General features: G+C 38.9%; 1 protein-coding gene across 1 annotated transcript in view; it reads right to left on the bottom strand.

Annotated features, from left to right (window-relative positions):
- The window catches only part of PARP8 (poly(ADP-ribose) polymerase family member 8), a 122957-nt gene that overhangs the window by 53584 nt on the left and 51630 nt on the right, over positions 1 to 17743 (bottom strand). The window contains exons 3-7 of the mRNA XM_064735205.1: positions 14579 to 14616; positions 9789 to 9878; positions 8397 to 8467; positions 5990 to 6067; positions 1301 to 1395 (exon numbers count right to left, since the gene is read on the bottom strand). Coding sequence (XP_064591275.1) covers positions 1301 to 1395; positions 5990 to 6067; positions 8397 to 8467; positions 9789 to 9878; positions 14579 to 14616 — 372 coding nt within the window. The remainder of the gene's footprint in view (positions 1 to 1300; positions 1396 to 5989; positions 6068 to 8396; positions 8468 to 9788; positions 9879 to 14578; positions 14617 to 17743) is intronic.

The following is a 17743-nucleotide window of genomic DNA, read 5'->3' as shown; positions in this document are numbered from 1 at the left end:
TTCTTAGAGAAGTAGAGCTGCACAAAGAGGATGAAAAGGAACACTTAAAGCTGTGGGGTGTATTTCCAAGAATTTGTAAATATTTTCAGCTGCAATAGAGTGGATAAAGCATTAAAGTTTTACACATGCCAAAAGCAGCCACAGGTACCAGTTTCTACTAGAGTGAGCCCAGGGGGACCACAGTGTTTCCAGTGAAACAGCTGATTCAATAAAATATATGCATTTAAGTTTTCGAAAGGTTACACGTAATGTTTCCATTTTAGGAACATGAAGGAATTTCCTAGTTATCAGTTTAGCAAATACACATTTATCCATTTCCTAAACCTATATACAGCTATTCAGATTTCGATTCCTCAGGTTCTTGACGTGTGATAACTTTCCATTTAATTTCAAAAGCTATAGTACACCACAGCTGTAGGTATGGTCTCTCTTCTTCTTACTTGGTTTGTATGACATCTTCAGTATTTTCCTTGCAATACAGGACAACTCTGTTACATCTTGCCTACCTACCTATTGTTTTCATGGAATTATTAGGATTACATTTATGGAAATGAAGTTATAAACTACCTGATGCTTATTAAAATACATATGTGACATGTACTATGGCAGGATCGTGCACATTCATATGTGCCCAACAGAATCAGTCTGTAATTACTCTTAGCAATTCACATCTGACCAAGGTTCTACTGCTTCCCTGCGTAGGGTACTTTAGATCCCCACAATCTGAAAACTTCCCTAATCTCTGATCAAATCCTAGCTTCTTACTGTCTCTCTCATGATGACAATACAGAGTATTTGATCACTCATTCTACCTGCAAACAGCTTTTTTGAAGAAGAAAAGCTCTTATTGTGTCTTCTCTCTCTCTTTTTCTTCTAGACTAGATAAATCCAATTCCTTCAGTTGTTCCCTAGGGAAAGTATTTATTAAATCTCTTACCCTTCCCTCTTGTTCACCTCCCGGGCAAAATACAGAATATGACAGAAGAAGAGTTTAACAAGGGTTTAGAGAAATGTTGAATAGTAATTTACAACAAAACACAGCTGCCTGACTAGAACTGCAAAAGACAATGATGTTTTAGAACAGGGCTGTTCTCAGCACAGCTACTTGCAACCATGCTGAACAACAAAAGAACCCCCAAAAACCCAGCACTGACGCTGGTTTGCGGTGCTTCCTCCTTTGTCTCACAACATGCAGAGATGATCAGAAAAGACTTGTGCTTTGGCAGTCAGGGAAGATCCACAGAGAACTCGAAGTCTAAAACATTCAAGGTTCCACAACACAGAAAAGCCAGTGCCATACCTGAGAGATACTGCATTAGGTCCATAGATCTCTCTCACTGCTGTTAAATCAGCCTCCAGCTGTGGGTGCTTGTGAAGTTCTCCATCATAGCTAACCTGTTGGGGAAAGAAAAATATATTGGGAGTTCTGTATTTCATTTCTGGCAGGCACCTGATTTAGACTATTTACTCTCCCTAAAATACATCGCATTAAGATTCTTTAAGGCCACACTTCGAAGGACGAGTTGAAGCCCTGAGGCCACCTCATCTGCTAAAGCAGTAAGATTTTCAAAGCAGGCACCTTTGCCTTGAAGTGTTTTGAGGGTTGTCTTCCTGTTGGTGGGAAAAGAAGCTGTAAAGGACTCATCCATCTGTCCTATTTTGTCCCAGGGTTTGTTCTTGTGTATTTTAAAAATGTTAAGTAGGGTAAGGACCAGATGTCCCCAGTCTTGTCATCCTAGTCCAACCACTACAGCACAAAAGTTTGCTCACTCTTGCTTTGTTGTCACACTCTCAAGTATACTAGATACAGAATGGCTTGGGCACAAGAGAAGCATGAAACTATTTTCTATACCCCCACCTCAGCGTCTAAATTACATTTTTAGGTTACTCACTGGCTACTTTCTGCCCACCAGTGCAGTAATATCAGATGAAAAAAGTAAAATTAAAAGAACACTTTCTCGTGTTACACCAGAGAAGGTATAAAGAAGTATACATCTAAACACCAACCCCTCCTTTTTTTTTTTTCAAACTCTACATGAAAAATGGAGAAAGTTATCTTTGTGCTTATACCAAAAAGCAAAACTTGTGAAATGGTTTGGTTGGACTGTGTTTAGTCAAAATAATTAATATCCTTCTACCTTCTACAAGGTCCAAAATACCTCTTTGGGCATGTAACAATCTATTCATCATCTGTCTATTATTACCTTCTTCGCAAGCAAAATGATCCTGATTGTGTGAACTTAAATCTATGTCCTTAGAACAATTAGAATGACAGTAATTCCACAGAAGTCAATGAACTCCCTAGATTTGAACAGATTCAGAAATGATCGTAGGATTTGGTCTGTAGCGTTGACAAATTCAGAAAGCAAAGCAGCAGAATGCAATTTATCCCTTTAGACCCACAGATTATATATATAATCTTATATAGGAATCCTGCAGAGAATTCTTGCTATTGCAGAGCCACACTCACATGCAGTACTATTTCTTCTTTCTTATAGTACAGTGTATAGATTTGTACACCCAAATCTATAGGAAACCAGTTCTATGACACTCTCAGGTCCAATACTTAGAGATGTGCTCTTCAATTTTATTTAATGTCAGTAGTATTCAAATAATAATCAGATGATCACCTTTTCACATTTGAAAATCAGCAGAGAGCAATTTGATTAGACTTAGACCTAGAATTCTTTAAGTATAAGGCACAAAATTCATCAGCATGGAACGGACATGTATTTGTCAGAGATATAAATGTTATCCATAACCAGAAGATTATAAAAAAGTATCCTTCTTTGGTTTGGGCAGGTATGTCAGAACAATTTTCCAAGTAGAAGAGCACGGGAAGAAAATTGTTATTGCAATTTTTTTCACTTTAGGTAGGGGGAAACCAATCCTTTTTCCATGCTCATTACTCAAAGAAGAATTCTTTAAAGATGCGTAAATAATTGCTGTCCTGCTTCCAAAGAAAGCCAGCAATCATTTCACAAATCGTAGCAGTGGTGCACTTGCCACCTTTGTCAGTCCAAAATCAGATTTTTTAATCAGTTTTGTGTTTCAATAATAGTAAAATACAAAAGTAACATTATGCAGAACACCACACTGCTTAAAATAATGTTTTTCTAATCTATTTTCTCATGGCAAGAGGCTATGAACTCAAAAAGGAAATAAAACACTGTTCTGGCAAATTTTAAGACCACAGTATGGTACCTCCCACCCCTGAATTAGTGCCACAGACATATTGATGTACGCAGAGGAGGCTGTCAGGGTTTTGTATTTCTGCATTTTCAAGCATGTCTTGTAGCAGAAGCACAACAGACACGTAGAGAGAGAGCCAAAGGCAGTACTATTTCTCTTTTCATGTCCTGTTCTTTTTTGCAAATGTAGAAGATAGTGATTCAAAGAAAGAATTAGCAGAGTTGCAGAAAAAGTGAATATAAAAGCTAAAAAAATCTGGTAACTCTGCTGTGACTGAAAGGTCTATGTTCAGAAAGTCTCTGTTTTTTATCTAAGACTTTATTCAGATTATTTTACAAAAGGTTGCTTTTTAGAAGGAGATTAAGCGATTTACAAACCTAAATCCCATTGAAAATCAATAGGCCTTAGACTATTGAACCACTTAGCTACTTTAAAGTATTTATCCACTAAATCCTTAGGGAGGATTACAAGCAGGTGCTTAGGAAGTGGATACAAACATTTAATTTACAAGCAAAAGGTTGCATCTTCTTTACACTGCCCATCAAATGCCACACGCCATCTTCCATGGGCCTTGTTCCATCCGCAGCAGCTCTCCTGCCTTTCCAGCTGCAGCCACTCAGAAATGCTGAGAATTATCCTGACCTCCATCCTTCCCAACTGTACTGCACACAATTACACTGGCATCTCTCCCCTCTGTTTGTTACAGCCAGTATTTCTGCCCCCTCTCCCTGTGGGCACTTATCTCAAAGGAAGGAGCCTGCCTTGTTTGTTCCCCGCGTATATGGTCAAATCTTTTGTCCACCCAATACACCTGGTGCTCACTTGATAACTCCTTCAATCCCTCTGCTTGAAAAAGGACTGTTCTTTTTTGTCTTTCAAGGAACTTTGCTCATTACCTGATTTCCTATTTATTTTCTGAGTCCGCAGTGTTATTTTTTAACTCCAAATGTCTTCATTAGACTTTTATCTTTTTGACCATGAAATTTTAAATTAGACATGTCTTTTTTTCCTATTTTTAAATACACTTTCTGTGAGGCCTTTTTTATTTTCTTGTTCACTGTATTTTGTTTATGGATATTTCATATTCAAAACAGTAATAATCAACTGATATTTTATTTGTATTGCAGACCGGATTTTCTTTTTTTCCAGTTACTATTCCTTCAATTAAATGTATTACCTCATAGTGAAGGCAATGCAATATAATCTAGTTTCCATTTTAATATCAGGCACTTAAATTCTAACCAGTCTTGGCTATTACACAGGTCTTTTATGCCTTGCAAAATGCTGTACTGCTATCTGTGTTCGTATCTCACAGGCAGTGCTAATATTTATTAATCCATCTGGGCGCTGCCAGGCATCCTTCACCAAATGTATCAGCCCTGGTTCAAGAAATAAGCACTCCCAGCTGTTTTCTGCCTTTTCTTTCACCTTGAAGTTACTGCCCTTCTTTCAGAGTTGAAAAATGAAGCGAGTACACACAACTCATCACTACAGGACAAGATCAGAAGCTTTTTCCTCTCAGGCAGATTAAAATAAAACATCTCTCTTTGCAGTGAATTATGTGTATGGTCCTCCCCAGCACTCCCCGGCATGGGGCTGTAGGAGTCAGCAGCTGAAGGGAGGCAATTCCTGCAATCATTTCTAAAGCGAACACGAGTCAATTCCCCATGTTGGCTATTTCAAACGATGAAAATAAATAATTTCAGTTCAAGCTTCAATATAATTTTTAATAGCTTTTCAGGGGCATGGCATTTGTTTGTTTATTTGTTTGTTTGTTTGTGGGGTTTTGTTGGTTTGGTTTTTTTGAACTGTACAGCGCCTCAACATGAATTTTGTGTGCTAGCCCCAGCGCACTGTTGGCTCTGCAGGAGAGGAGGCTCGGCATGTCCTGCCCATCAGCATCCCACGCTCTCTGCACCGACCCACCCCGCTGGCACGGCTGCCGTGATCCTGCAGCCTTGGCTCTGCACCCAGGGCACGCATGGCTTCAGCCTCAAGGCTGAGGTAAGGGACAGCCTTCACCCACAGCCACCGTAATTCACTACAGCGCTCACCGAAATAAACAGCTCTAATAAACGTAAGCGAGGAATGACTCCTTGGGGCAACACTGAGGCTAAAAAACAAGAGAAATCTGAATAAAGAGACTAGCAGTGCAAAGCACACTGCAAAAGAAAAAGGCATGAAAAGATTTTATTGCCCAATACACAAGAGAATGTAAGAATTAATTCTGCTGAGGGAATAAGAAGGAAAGACACAGAGCAGTGCAATCATCTAAAATATGCAGCATTTTTCAAGGTGAATTTTACTCTAGAGCTCAGAAAAAGAATGGACTATTGCCTAGACCTAAATTGTTTTCTAATAACGATTTTCACCATAAAAATGCAGTGCTCTTTACTTTAAAAAATGGCAATTCTCCAGAAAGGAAACAGATCTGGATCCAGTCTGACTTCCCATTTGTATTAATAATGGGGTGAAAGCGGTTACAGAGTCAGTTATCTGTTTCCTGGAAGTAAGCCAGTAGTTCTATTTTCAAGCTTTCTGAGGGTATTTGCTTTTTCCATTTTTATAGCTTTGCAAAAGCAAGGAATGTTATTTTGAAAATGTTGCAATTATAACTTTGAACACATTCAATATTTATGCCATAAAATACTATGTTTTGTACATACATACACATGCCACTCTACTCAACACTGAAAAAAACATAAGAAAATAAATATTATAAATTTGAAATGGAATGAGCATAAGAACTCTCAAATATTACTTTCCTGGAACTTGTGCAAAAAATTTCCTGCATTACCTGTCCTCCATAATAAAATTCCTCAGAGTCATTATCTCCTTCAGAGTCTTCTTCAACTGTGCTGCTGTGTCGTGACTCCTTAAAGGAAAAGGAAAGTGAACAATGATAGAAACAATATGTTGACCTTGCATGTACAGATCTAAATGTAACTACAGGAATTATGCTTTTATGAATAAGCCCATAGCATCCTTTCTTAAGAGATCTTTTAGTATAATTTTTCCAGAGGACCCATTTTAAGAATAATGAAATATCACATGAAAAAAGCACCTAAAACAGGGTACATAAAAACACCTTGAATATATGTTGGAGAAATAATACTTGTGTGGTTAGAAACACAGCATGGTATTTTAAAGAACTGGATAATTCAGCAGACTTTGTGGGGATACTTCACTCTGTGCTTTTGCTAAACAAAGCCTAACTTTTTCATCAAGGCTGGTTCTGGATAGAGATCTTTTGGTGTGTCAGCAACCTACTACAACTTTATTTTACTTTATTCTCATAATTAAACCCTAATAGTTTCAGGAAACAAGTCCAAACATGGAATATCTTATGGTTCCTTCTGTGAAAACCTGACACTCTGCTGCTTAATTATTATTTTCAAGAAAGGTTCCATCCTGGTGCAGGGAAAGTTTCAAACTTAATTTTCTGAGTAGCTCTTCTCTGAAACAGTGAAAAGTAAGGATTAGAGAGTCCTATGCTTACCTAAGTAAAGCCTGCTCCAAATAGGCTGCTTTGTGAATAATATCAAGTAAACTGAACTGATCCTGGTACTGACTGCAACTCAGCATAAGATAAAATGTTATATTCTGTTTCCCACACTAGAGCCTTTACTTGTAACTATAAAATTGCTTGAGAGAGTAATTATTGTTTCCCACAATGCACGTGTTATTTCTAGGCCCTATGGTGACTAGTGGCCCCCAAAGAACACCTAGTAAAATTATCATTCTTCACTTCAACCTGAACATAATGCATTCAACCCCTTTTTTCTTACTCATGTTTTACACAGGCATGCCATAATGGAATAGAAATCAGAAATATTAATCAAAAAAGCAGAAGTTACCCTTAAATTCCACATCCATAAATGTCAGTAGGTATACACACTTATCACCAATTTCTGTGGTCAGATATTGTAATACCATTTACTACCTCTGCCTCTAAATTCCTGCTCTATTCAGTGTATGTATACGTACAGTGCAAAGGTGTATTCACCCAATCTCATGGCAATTTCTGTCAAGACATGAAAAATAATTTCTTCTACTTCATTGAAAATAGACAAAAAAACTTTAAGTCTTCTTTGTTTTATACCAAAATTACTTCAGAGGGAAGTATGTTTCAAAACAGAAATCAACTGAACAAAAATTCCACACAGGACTCTCACATTAGAATAGTGACAAGCCCATCATATCCTAACCAAACCTTGAACTGTCTAGCCAAAAGAAATCATCAGTGTTAAGAGATTCTTTTATAAATGGGTTTTTCTCAGTACTTTTACATTTAAGTACCCTCATTCAACTAGAAACAAAATAGAACCTCAAACTCAGTCCACAAGAAGTTAACTATATTTCAGGCTTTTAAGGAAATGGGTAAATTCTTCCCACACTTGTTTTTCTTATGTTCACAGAGCATACACTGAATACAATGATGAGGCAGAAGAAGCAAAGTATTTTCAGTGCAGCTTTTCACGTCAAATGACATTTCATTTACTAAAAAACCCGATATACATAGCACCCAGGCACGCTCACCTCCCACTTCCCGGCTAAGAAACTCAGCACCCACCCTTACCAAAGGAAGACTTTAGGTCAAGCACCTGAAGTCCTGAAACGCCCAACCCCTCACCTGAGGCAGGAGCACTTGGGTGCCCTCTCTGAGGCCAAGCCCCAAGTGTGGGCTTCCCCTTTGTGCCTCTTCTTCCTCAGTGAGACTGGCCAGAGAGCTGTGCAAGAGGCACAGGGCAGATGTGCACTAACATTCAAGACCCTGCTCATGGTCAAAAGAGTCCCACAGAGGTCTAGAGTCTGCAGTGGGATTGCTGGGGGATATTTGAAGGAGCCCTCAGGAAGAAGTAATTGAGATGTGGTCTTATGTGCCAGAGTAGGGTAAAAGGTAATGGAATCACTACCCACCTTTCCAGGACAGCTGTATATTTAGGGCCAAAAGAGTCTAAAAGTGAAACACCAAAAACATATTTCCTAGGATAGAAGGAGAATCTCTATCCCAACTAAGTGAATCGCTGGTTAATCCATTTATGAAACCCAGAGAAATATGGTAACATTCTAAAACATGTAAACATGCAAAGACTGAACAAGCACATTTTGATAGGAAGTCTATGCTAATTATTCATATTCAATTATTTTCTCTTGTTCCTTAAAATAATTTCTGTTTAGATATACATACAAGAAATACATACCTCTCCATTCTCCCTCTGTAATTTTGACTTTATGGATAAGCAATAGTTGACATCATTGGTTTTTCTTAATTCTTGAAAAAAGAGAAAAGGAAAACAAGGAACATATGTGTGGAAAAAAAAGTGAAAATAGTTTTGCATATGCAGACTAGGAATCCTTAGTTGCAATAGTAGAGTAATTAAGGAACAAAAAGTTACAGATATGAAATGCATCAAAGAGTTTACAATGCAACAGTCTAAAATTTGGAAGCCTCTACTTCCCAGAAGACTTTTTTCAAGTGTGAACAGAAACTCAGCTGATCCATATAGGATTTTTGGTTTTCCCAATTCGTGATTTACAATTTAGTGTCATTCATTAATTTAATATAATTTATAAAAGAATGAGAAATCAAACCCCTCAGGAAAACAAAACCTTCTATATAAAAGATAAGTTTTTACTGTATTGTAAATTACAGGCTTAATTTCTATTCAAAGTAAAGAAATATTTGCAAGTAAAATTTATCACAAACTTCTGATGATAATAGCAAGATTGTGTTTGTGTGCCCCTGCAATAACTTCAGTAAGATTATTCTTGATTTACATCAGTATTAATGAGATAGAGAGTGAAGATCATACTGGTCCCACAGTAGAATTCAAAACAATTCTCTGTTATGCAAAAAAATGTCCTAAATAATAATAATAATAATAATAATAATACTACAAAGTCAAGTGTTCCTATCTGAAAACCTGCCAGAATTAAGAGTACTCTTGCAGTTTATTCTGCAGCCTGAAATAATCAGAGAATTTGTCTGCTAGAATCTAAACTGCCTCCATGAAGTGTGTGCACAAATCTTTATTAAATACAATAAAAATGTGTCTGTATATCTGACAAGTATACCCCTTTCATGTATCAAGGCATGTATCTTTTTGAAAATAAGGAAATAATTTATAATGAGAAGGCCCCTAAAATCATTGGGAAAAAACAAATAATTTTTCTATAGCGGAATTTAGTGAAGCAGCTGAACCATTTCCTGAAATAATTCACCAGAGGCAGTAGTAGTTACAGACTGTTTCCTCTGCAGTGGTGAAGATTTAGTGAAGTTTTAAGCAAGTGATCATGAAAACTCATAATTGGAAAGTATTCAGCATCTCTAGCTGTATTCAAGGGGAATTGCTCTAGCTGCAAGACATTAAAAGCAAAAAATACATTCTGCACACAATTGTAGTGATCCCCAGAAGAAATATTTTAATTTCTTCTATTCTAAAATGTTGGACAACTTACTAGAACAAGCCCAGAGAAAATAGCAAACTGTACAGCTGAACCCTTTACCATCATATCTCCCTCTAAGTTCAGACAACATCTTTGCTTTCCTCCAAAATTATGAACTTGATAAAACTCCATAGATATAGGATTACCTGTAGCAATTTGGTGGAAAATTACTGGAATTGGCTCTGTTGTAACTAACACATCTTCATCGTTATCAGAACTGGAAACATAAGTGTTATCTACAAAAGAAAAACACTTTGCATGGTGAAGTTCCATTGTGTTTTGTCAGCCCCTTCCAATGTTTCCTATCCCAGATTTTTGTCACGAGGAACCACTCCCCAGATGCTTAGGGAAGCTGAGCACTACCACCTTCCTGGTGCGTTTGGATTTCACCCCTTGAAATTGTTAACAAAAAGAAAAATATTATAAGTACGGGAGATTCAGACCCAAACTTTATAAAGCAAAACCATAGAGTGTGATGTCACGGCTTTTGTGAATCACACCAAACTCTGCTCTGAACCAACCCATAAGGCTTAGGGTGGCCAACTTTTCTCAAAATTAATACTTGTTCTATGGTTTTTGCTATGTCTGACACCAAAACTCAAGCTACAGCTAATAGGCAGAGTGAAAGCTGCACTGAGAGCTGGGTGTTAACAGCCAATTATGCCAAATACCTGTGCCTCATTTTGCCTAGTCTCATAAAGGTAATTTGAAGTGTCTTCAAATCTGCAGATAACCTTTCTTCACCCTGATTCAGGGAGAACAGAAATCCCTCCCACTTAACCTAAATGCATGAATATTATAACTATTTCACCAAATTTTCTTTAAAAATGTAGGGATTAGACCAAGGAATGTGTCTGTTGGGTTTGGTTTTTTTTTTTTTTTTTTTTGTTTCTTTTTTCTCTTTCCAGCTTAATGTTTCCTAACAAACACCAAGAAGCAGCGGGGTCTTCTGTACTGTCTGCAGGAGCTAATTTTGCATGTATTGCTGAAGTGGTTATGAAAGTAATGATACTTTGTTTTCTAATGGTCTGGGCTGAATTGAAACCTATGCTCTAGAGCAAAAAGGCCAACTAGGATAATCACAGATAAAGTGACTTACGTATTATCATTTTAAACACTTGTGTCCCACACCAGCAACGTGCACGAAATCACACGCAATTTTAGGCATACTGCTGCAGCCTCAAAGCTTTTGAGTGCTCCCAGTGAAATGTTGCAGGTGTTAACATTAACTGGGAGGAAAGTACAATAATACAACAATATAATCCTTTGTACCACAGCAGCTCTTGGCCACCTTTCTCAAGAGGGAGCACGGGGCTGCGGCCGCTCCCCGCACGGTGCGCCAGGCTGGGCAGGGCAGCAGCGACACCCCATGCACAGATGGGTTTTCCTGGCTGCCACTGCAAAAGAGCCTTTCTGCCACACTCACACGCATCTGCCAGCTCTGACTCTGCCCCACACCTTCGTCTACTCCCACTCCTGCGCTGTCCAGTGAGGCAATCCGAGCCCTGCCGTGACCCTGTTTGCATTCTCCATCTCGTCACCATCACTTCCATGTCCACCTCGCACATACCACACAAGCACATCTGTTTCCCAGTTTTGGGAGTGAAAGTTACTGCTATAGAGTCTAATGAGCTGAGATAACTGAGGACATCATTTGGCTCTAAAAAGACCTAACACCACATACATGGAAGGGAGAGAGGGAATCCTTGTGCTACAGCCTGTTGCTGTACAGAAAACTAGGAACAGAGTATGTTCTGTACAGCACAGACATACATATATGGAAAAAGGACTGCTCAGCTACGGGTTTTAGAGATTTTAACTGTATTTTTACGTCCATTGTCATTTTTTCTTGGCAGCTGGATAACATGACTTTCACTGACAAGCTGTTTTTTTTCTTTTGCTTTTCAGCAGCTATTTGGTTTTTTTTTTTTCCTTCCATTGATATGATGAGACTTGAAATTAAGATAATGGCTTTGATTTGCTTTCTTCAACAACCTATTTCTAACACTTGACACCTAGGACTACTTACCCTCTTCAATGGAGGACACAGTGTCTGGACCTAGCAGAGGAATGCAGCAAACTACGAGCTGCCAAACTGGTTCTCTCCATCTCTGCTGCAATCTATTGAAGTCTAAAAAGGTGTGTAACCCACAAATCACTGGGATAAAAGACTATAGCAGTTCGACAAGTTGCTGTCCGCCAACACAAATCATTCTGAACATAAATTCATTAGCAAAATGCTTGCTGCACTGCTGGTTCCCACAGGAGTCATGGTACACTCATGCAAGTGGGACTGCAGTCTACTCAGGGATGTTATATTCTATAACTGCTCCTTAGAAGGATTATTTTCTCCAGTTGTGTCAATGTTATGAGAAAATTGTTACAGTGATATTTTGCTGAAACTGTTATTACCTGGCTCTAAACTTTTCAGTTATGTTTTCACAACTCCAGCAATGAATATGTAACTTTTAGACATTACTGTTCCAACACTATTACCGTGAAGTCCTCAGTCTGCCTTTGTGAGCACATTTTTAGCTTTCACTCTTAAATATGAAACCTTCAAATACCTTCCATTATTGAAAGTTGTCACGTCACATTACGGTTTCCATAGGTACAATTTAAAACCCAGCTGCTTCTATTTGATGCTTCAATAAGTAATTCAGCAACAGCTACACACTGTTGTCAGTACCAAAGTGGTGATGCTGCATACATTACAGCAAAGCAGGCTGTGGGAGTATGTATACTACCCAAGGCTCTTCATTTAATATCCAAATTTGCTTTTGGTTGTAGCATTTTAGCTGAATTGCATCAATTGCATCGTGGCCTAATGTCACCTACTTTCATATCTTTATTGCACACATTAGCAATTTATCAGATGATCAACTCTGGCAGCCTTGTCTTGGATTTACAAATCTGATCCACCCTGTACTACACAGTCTTAATCTACACAGGATAAAAGTCTGCTGTGGCTATGCACTAATGGACTTAAACCTTAATCTGTAAAGGTTTATCCTGTGAGAAATTTAATTTGAGAGCACATGCTCCTCTGAACTCTATCACCTTGCAGCAGTACTTGAAGAGCACCTTCCAGCTGAGGACATCAGCACAGAGCTTCCCAGACTTGACACCATCACACCCTGATATATCCCTGAAACCTCCCTTAAGACACATGTCAGAGAAGGAAGACACAGTCAGCAATAACATTAGGTTAGAAATTTAGGACAAAAAAAGGTGACAAATAATTGGCTCACTGAGTCAAAATGAGTTTTTTTACGATCAAAGCTGCAAAATGGCAGAAAGTCCTTACTGCTCCCAACATACTGAACATCTCATCATCATAAAGCACACATATATCCAGCAAAAGCTTAGATGTGATTGAAGTCAGCTCTTCCAAAGGCCTGAAGGGCTGGATTTTAATCAGTAAACATGTACTGATTTACTCTCTGCTCCAAACTAACTACAGTGTGAAATGTTCAATTGCTATCTGGCGTGATGGCACAGAATATTCATCAGGTTTTAGGGACACTTAAGTCACTCAAGCTTGTAGGCTGTCAGGACATGCTGCAAATAACACTCAGAAGGAGATTCTGAGGTCTATCAGACAGAAGAGTTGGCCAGGAAATGAGCTCCCATGTGCTGTGCAAGTAACTGTTGCTGTTTCAGTGGTTCAGCTTACCATTACCTTAGAAGTTCCCAGAGGTCAAATTTTGTGATATTTAATGGAAGAAACTGTTAATAACACACGGTGAAGATTTTTTTCAACTATTTGTCCCTCTGTTCATTGTCAGCTCAATGCAGTAACTAAATCCATTTATCACTGGTATGACTGCGCATTTTATGAATCTCAGTTTCTCCAATTTCTAAATGTTGAATAGACTAATAATATTCCCCTCCACAGTTTTTACTGGTAAAAAAAATAAATCTAATAGAGGTTTTAGCATTCTTTCACAGATCCATTGTTTTTGGCACCACTGTTGATTTCTTTGTCTAATGCTTCAAACACTGGTGTTTTGATGAGACATAATCTGCTGCTTATCAGCGAAGAAGATCAAAGTCACACTTCTTTAGAGTTTCTAAAAGAAACAATACTTCTTTGAGAAACATTTCAGAAAAGCGACAGATAAAGATCAAAAAAGGCCAGAGGGTTTCATATCATTCACGGTACTTATACTGTTAAATAATCACAGGTGCACAATGTGGTGCAGTCCAACAGTACTACCAATAAACCTTTACTTGCACAGCACCTGTCATCCCCACTTCCCTCTTCTGCTTCTGATAGCCTGTGCTGCCTGAAGTATCTGTGCAGTGTCTTTGTGCAGGAAACTGGGGAAATAGGGTCCCTGAAAACTTGCTTTTGTCCTTCTCTGCTTCTGTCTCCTACGAACAACACACCACGTGGAGACCGGCCGCGGGGTTGCACAAACACCTTTGCCAGCCCAGCTCAAAGCGCGGAAGGGGGGCTGTGCTGGGCAGCTGGGAGCCCCTCTGTGGGCCAGCGCTACCAAGGAGCTGCACGCGAGCGCTTGGCTCGGGCTCACCCCAAAGGCTTGGAGCTGCAGGCTTAACCTGGAGAGCACCAGCCGCCTCCTTAGGGCCTCCAGCACAAGGAACTGCTCTGCCGGCCCTGCGCCAGCCTCCTCAGAGATCCAGCTTCCTCCAGCATGCCAAAGAGGAGCTGGGCACTTTCTCTCTCCTACCCTCTTGGCACCAGCACCCCAAGCTACAACCTGTGAACCTGCGCTCTCACCCTGACCCAGCTGATAAATGATGCCTGAAAAGAGGAAGTGGCCGTGAAAATAATCTTAACTAATGGAAAATGATTAGTACAAGATGCACCCCGAAGACATCAACACCCTTTCAGATATTCTCATTTGTATATAGCAAACTGTGGTAACATGTATATGCATGTGTCACGGGCAAGGATGTTGCACTGTACCTGGGTAATCCTCAGAGACATGCACTGAATAGGACACACTGTAAAAAAGAAGAAAAAAAAAACAACAACAAAATTAGAAACAACAACATTAACTGCTGGCACAACACTTTTTCCTGCTCCTGTATTATTTTATGCTTATTTATAGCTTCCTGACAGTTTCCAGAACAGAAGGTAACATCTATTTTGATGGCTTTTGAAGTGCTCAGTTGAAAATAAAAAGCGCCATGCCCAATTTGAAAGCTTACTTTGCTAAATTGGCATATCCTGATTTCAGTGTTCTTAAAAGGAGTATCAAGGCTGCATTATATTCCCTTTAGAGTAACATTTCACTTCTGATTTAAAAAAAAAGGTCACTCTTTGAACACCAGAACAAGAGAACTAGTAAAGCCCAGTTTTTTCCTCTATCTGGTTTCTGTAGTTGACTCAAGACTCAGCAGGACACCTTTCTCATTGTTGTACATTTCTGTTAGTTTCACCAAAGGATCTGGATGTCTTGGGCTCCTTCCTTCCATCAAAACTCTTTATTTTACATAGTATCTATACCTTTTGTCAATCTGCGTTCAAATTAAAATTTGAGAGAGCCACAGTCACACTGAAGAGCAACTTCACTACGTGGATTCCCTGAATCTGTTTCATCAGAAAACAGCCACTCAGAACCACCATCCCGATTCTGCAACTCAGTTACATCTTCTTTCCCTACGTTCCAGTGAGATCTTCACTCAACTCGCAGCTGAGAGCAGGACAAATAGGTGTGATGGTTTGCTCAGTCATCTAACTACCCACCAAGTCCTTCTGATTTTAAGTTTAGTGTCCATCTTAATTTTTGGAATAAAAACATTCAAATATGAAGCCCACTGAAAGGTTTCTGTTGTATAATTCATTTTCTCTCCAATTCTAAATCCTATATATTGTGTCAACTTACACATTTAAATAATATATGGTGTGGTCTCATCTCTGTAGTGAGTTAAGTCAAAGCAGGATAGTACAGTCTTCTTAAGAAATTTTGGCATGCATTGCACTTGCTGAAAAATTGTTGAAAATTGGTTCATACAATCTTTCTAAATGACATGAATACAGCTTCCATGTAGACAAGAAACTGAAGCCAGGTATGATTTTTAATGTTTCTCTCTCAGGGATTTCCATTAAATGAGTTCCACTTTCACAATCCAGTGACTGTAAGAGGCAATCAATTCCCTCACTTCCTTCTGCAAGTCGATCTATTAACACACAGCTCTCTCATCTGTTTCTGCACAGCATCTATTCTGGAATATTTTATGTATTGTTTGACTAAGACACAAAGATGTCTGTTTCTCCAACAGCAGCAAATGTTCTCACAAATTGAAGAAGAAGGAGCATTTATTACATCTGACCATGGATTTTGCCACACAGCTGCTGGTTAAAATCCCATCACTGTAAAAATTCAACATTTTATCACTTCTCTGGTTTAATTATGTTTTAGATATTTTGAATAGGCAGCATCTGTATCTCCTCATCTTGGAGTATTTTTCCTAAGGACTGGGTTATTTAAATCTAATTAATCTGTCACCATGTATAGTATCGCTATTTTAAATAAGGAAATATTCCAAAATAAGGAAATGTTATATCTCAGTGCAGTCATATATAGAGAATTTTGCTCTGTGATGCAGAAAAAAGCCAGAATACCCAGAAAAATTCCTGAGAACTTAACTGCATGCCTGTTCTCAGCAAACCCCATCTTCTAGAAACATTTGTAACCATGACTTCTTCCTTCTACTACTGAAAGAGGTAGTGAAAGAGCCTTACTTTATTTGACTGGCTGCTTGCACACTTCTTTGCTGCCTCCAGAATTTCTGGGTATGGGTTTATCCCAATACTGAGAACAAGAACAGGGATTGAAGGGTCTCCCAACCTCTTGAGTGCAGATACTCAAAATTCAGCTGGGAAAAGACATCAGCAACCTAACCTAACTTTGAAGCTGCATTTGATTTCAAAGCTAACTTCTGCTTGGTCAATGTCTTCATGCGCAGATACCCAATGGAACTGAGTTTTCTCTTCCTTTTTCTTCATCATGTGGTTAGCTCAGCCAGCAGCAGCTGTGGTGCTGCCAAACGGAAACTAGTGACCAAACAACATACTGTTTGTCTTGTGAGGAGGAATAAATTAAAAGGTTAAGGAAAATGCAAGCTAGAAATAGGCTCAAACCTGACTGTTCAAACTTGGGATCTGATCCAGAGCCCAGTGAATCCAGCAACAGGGAGAATAAATCCACTCCACCTCCCCCAGAGAGAGGTGGTAGTGTTTTGCTTCAGCTTGTCAACTCCTGTTAGTTATATGTGGATCATGGAAGCAAAAAGTGGAAATGAAACTACTGAACAAAACAAAACTTGGATTTTTATCTGAGCTCTCCTCTGTGATTGTCACACACAGTCACCCTTCAGCACATTTTTCTGCTCTCAGGATAAACTGCTTCCTATTGCCTGCACACCTGGTTTGTCAGAGAACAAGATATGCCAGGCAAACAAAGGTCTCCCAAGGGTTCCTGTCCTCCAGCCACCCAAGCATTTTCCCACTGACTTTAACAAGATTTAGAGCCAAGCCACAAACACACGACCGTGATGACTTACAGCACCTCAAACAGCACAGACTTCAGCGAAGATGCAGATGTTCAACACCTCTCAGTGTCAAATCCTCCCAAAGCCAAAGAAAGCCTTTCTTGAAGCAGCTTTTTCATTTAAGAACTCACAAATGCAACTGGAATTAATTTAGGCCTGGCCCTCACGCAGAAGTACAACACGATTATTCCAGTGAGGGAAATGATTTTTCCTTCTGGCAATGCAGCTCCTCAGCACACCCTTATTGCAGTTACTAAATAGAGCTTACAGCAGTATAATTTATTCCCATTCCCATAAACACGTTCACCATTGCTCATTCAGTTATATTGCTTTAGCTACAGGAACAGTTAAACTCCTGGGTGTAAACAAAGCCTCCATGATGGTGCTGTTTCTGTTTTACTCTGACCCTCTACAGAGGACATCCTGCAATACATATATTTCTGAACCCCTAAGCTTAGAACAAGCTTCATACTTGAAATGGCCTAGTAAAATTTTTTGTTATTTAACAAATTGTAAAGTACTACAAGAGAAATTAGTGGGAACTGTCATGTTTCATGTTTTTAATGTAAACTTC

Source organism: Zonotrichia leucophrys, chromosome Z, assembly GCF_028769735.1.
Source record: "Zonotrichia leucophrys gambelii isolate GWCS_2022_RI chromosome Z, RI_Zleu_2.0, whole genome shotgun sequence".
NCBI classification, from domain to species: domain Eukaryota; kingdom Metazoa; phylum Chordata; class Aves; order Passeriformes; family Passerellidae; genus Zonotrichia; species Zonotrichia leucophrys.
Note: the sequence above shows the minus strand (reverse complement) of the source record. Positions and strands in the feature narration are given on the sequence as shown.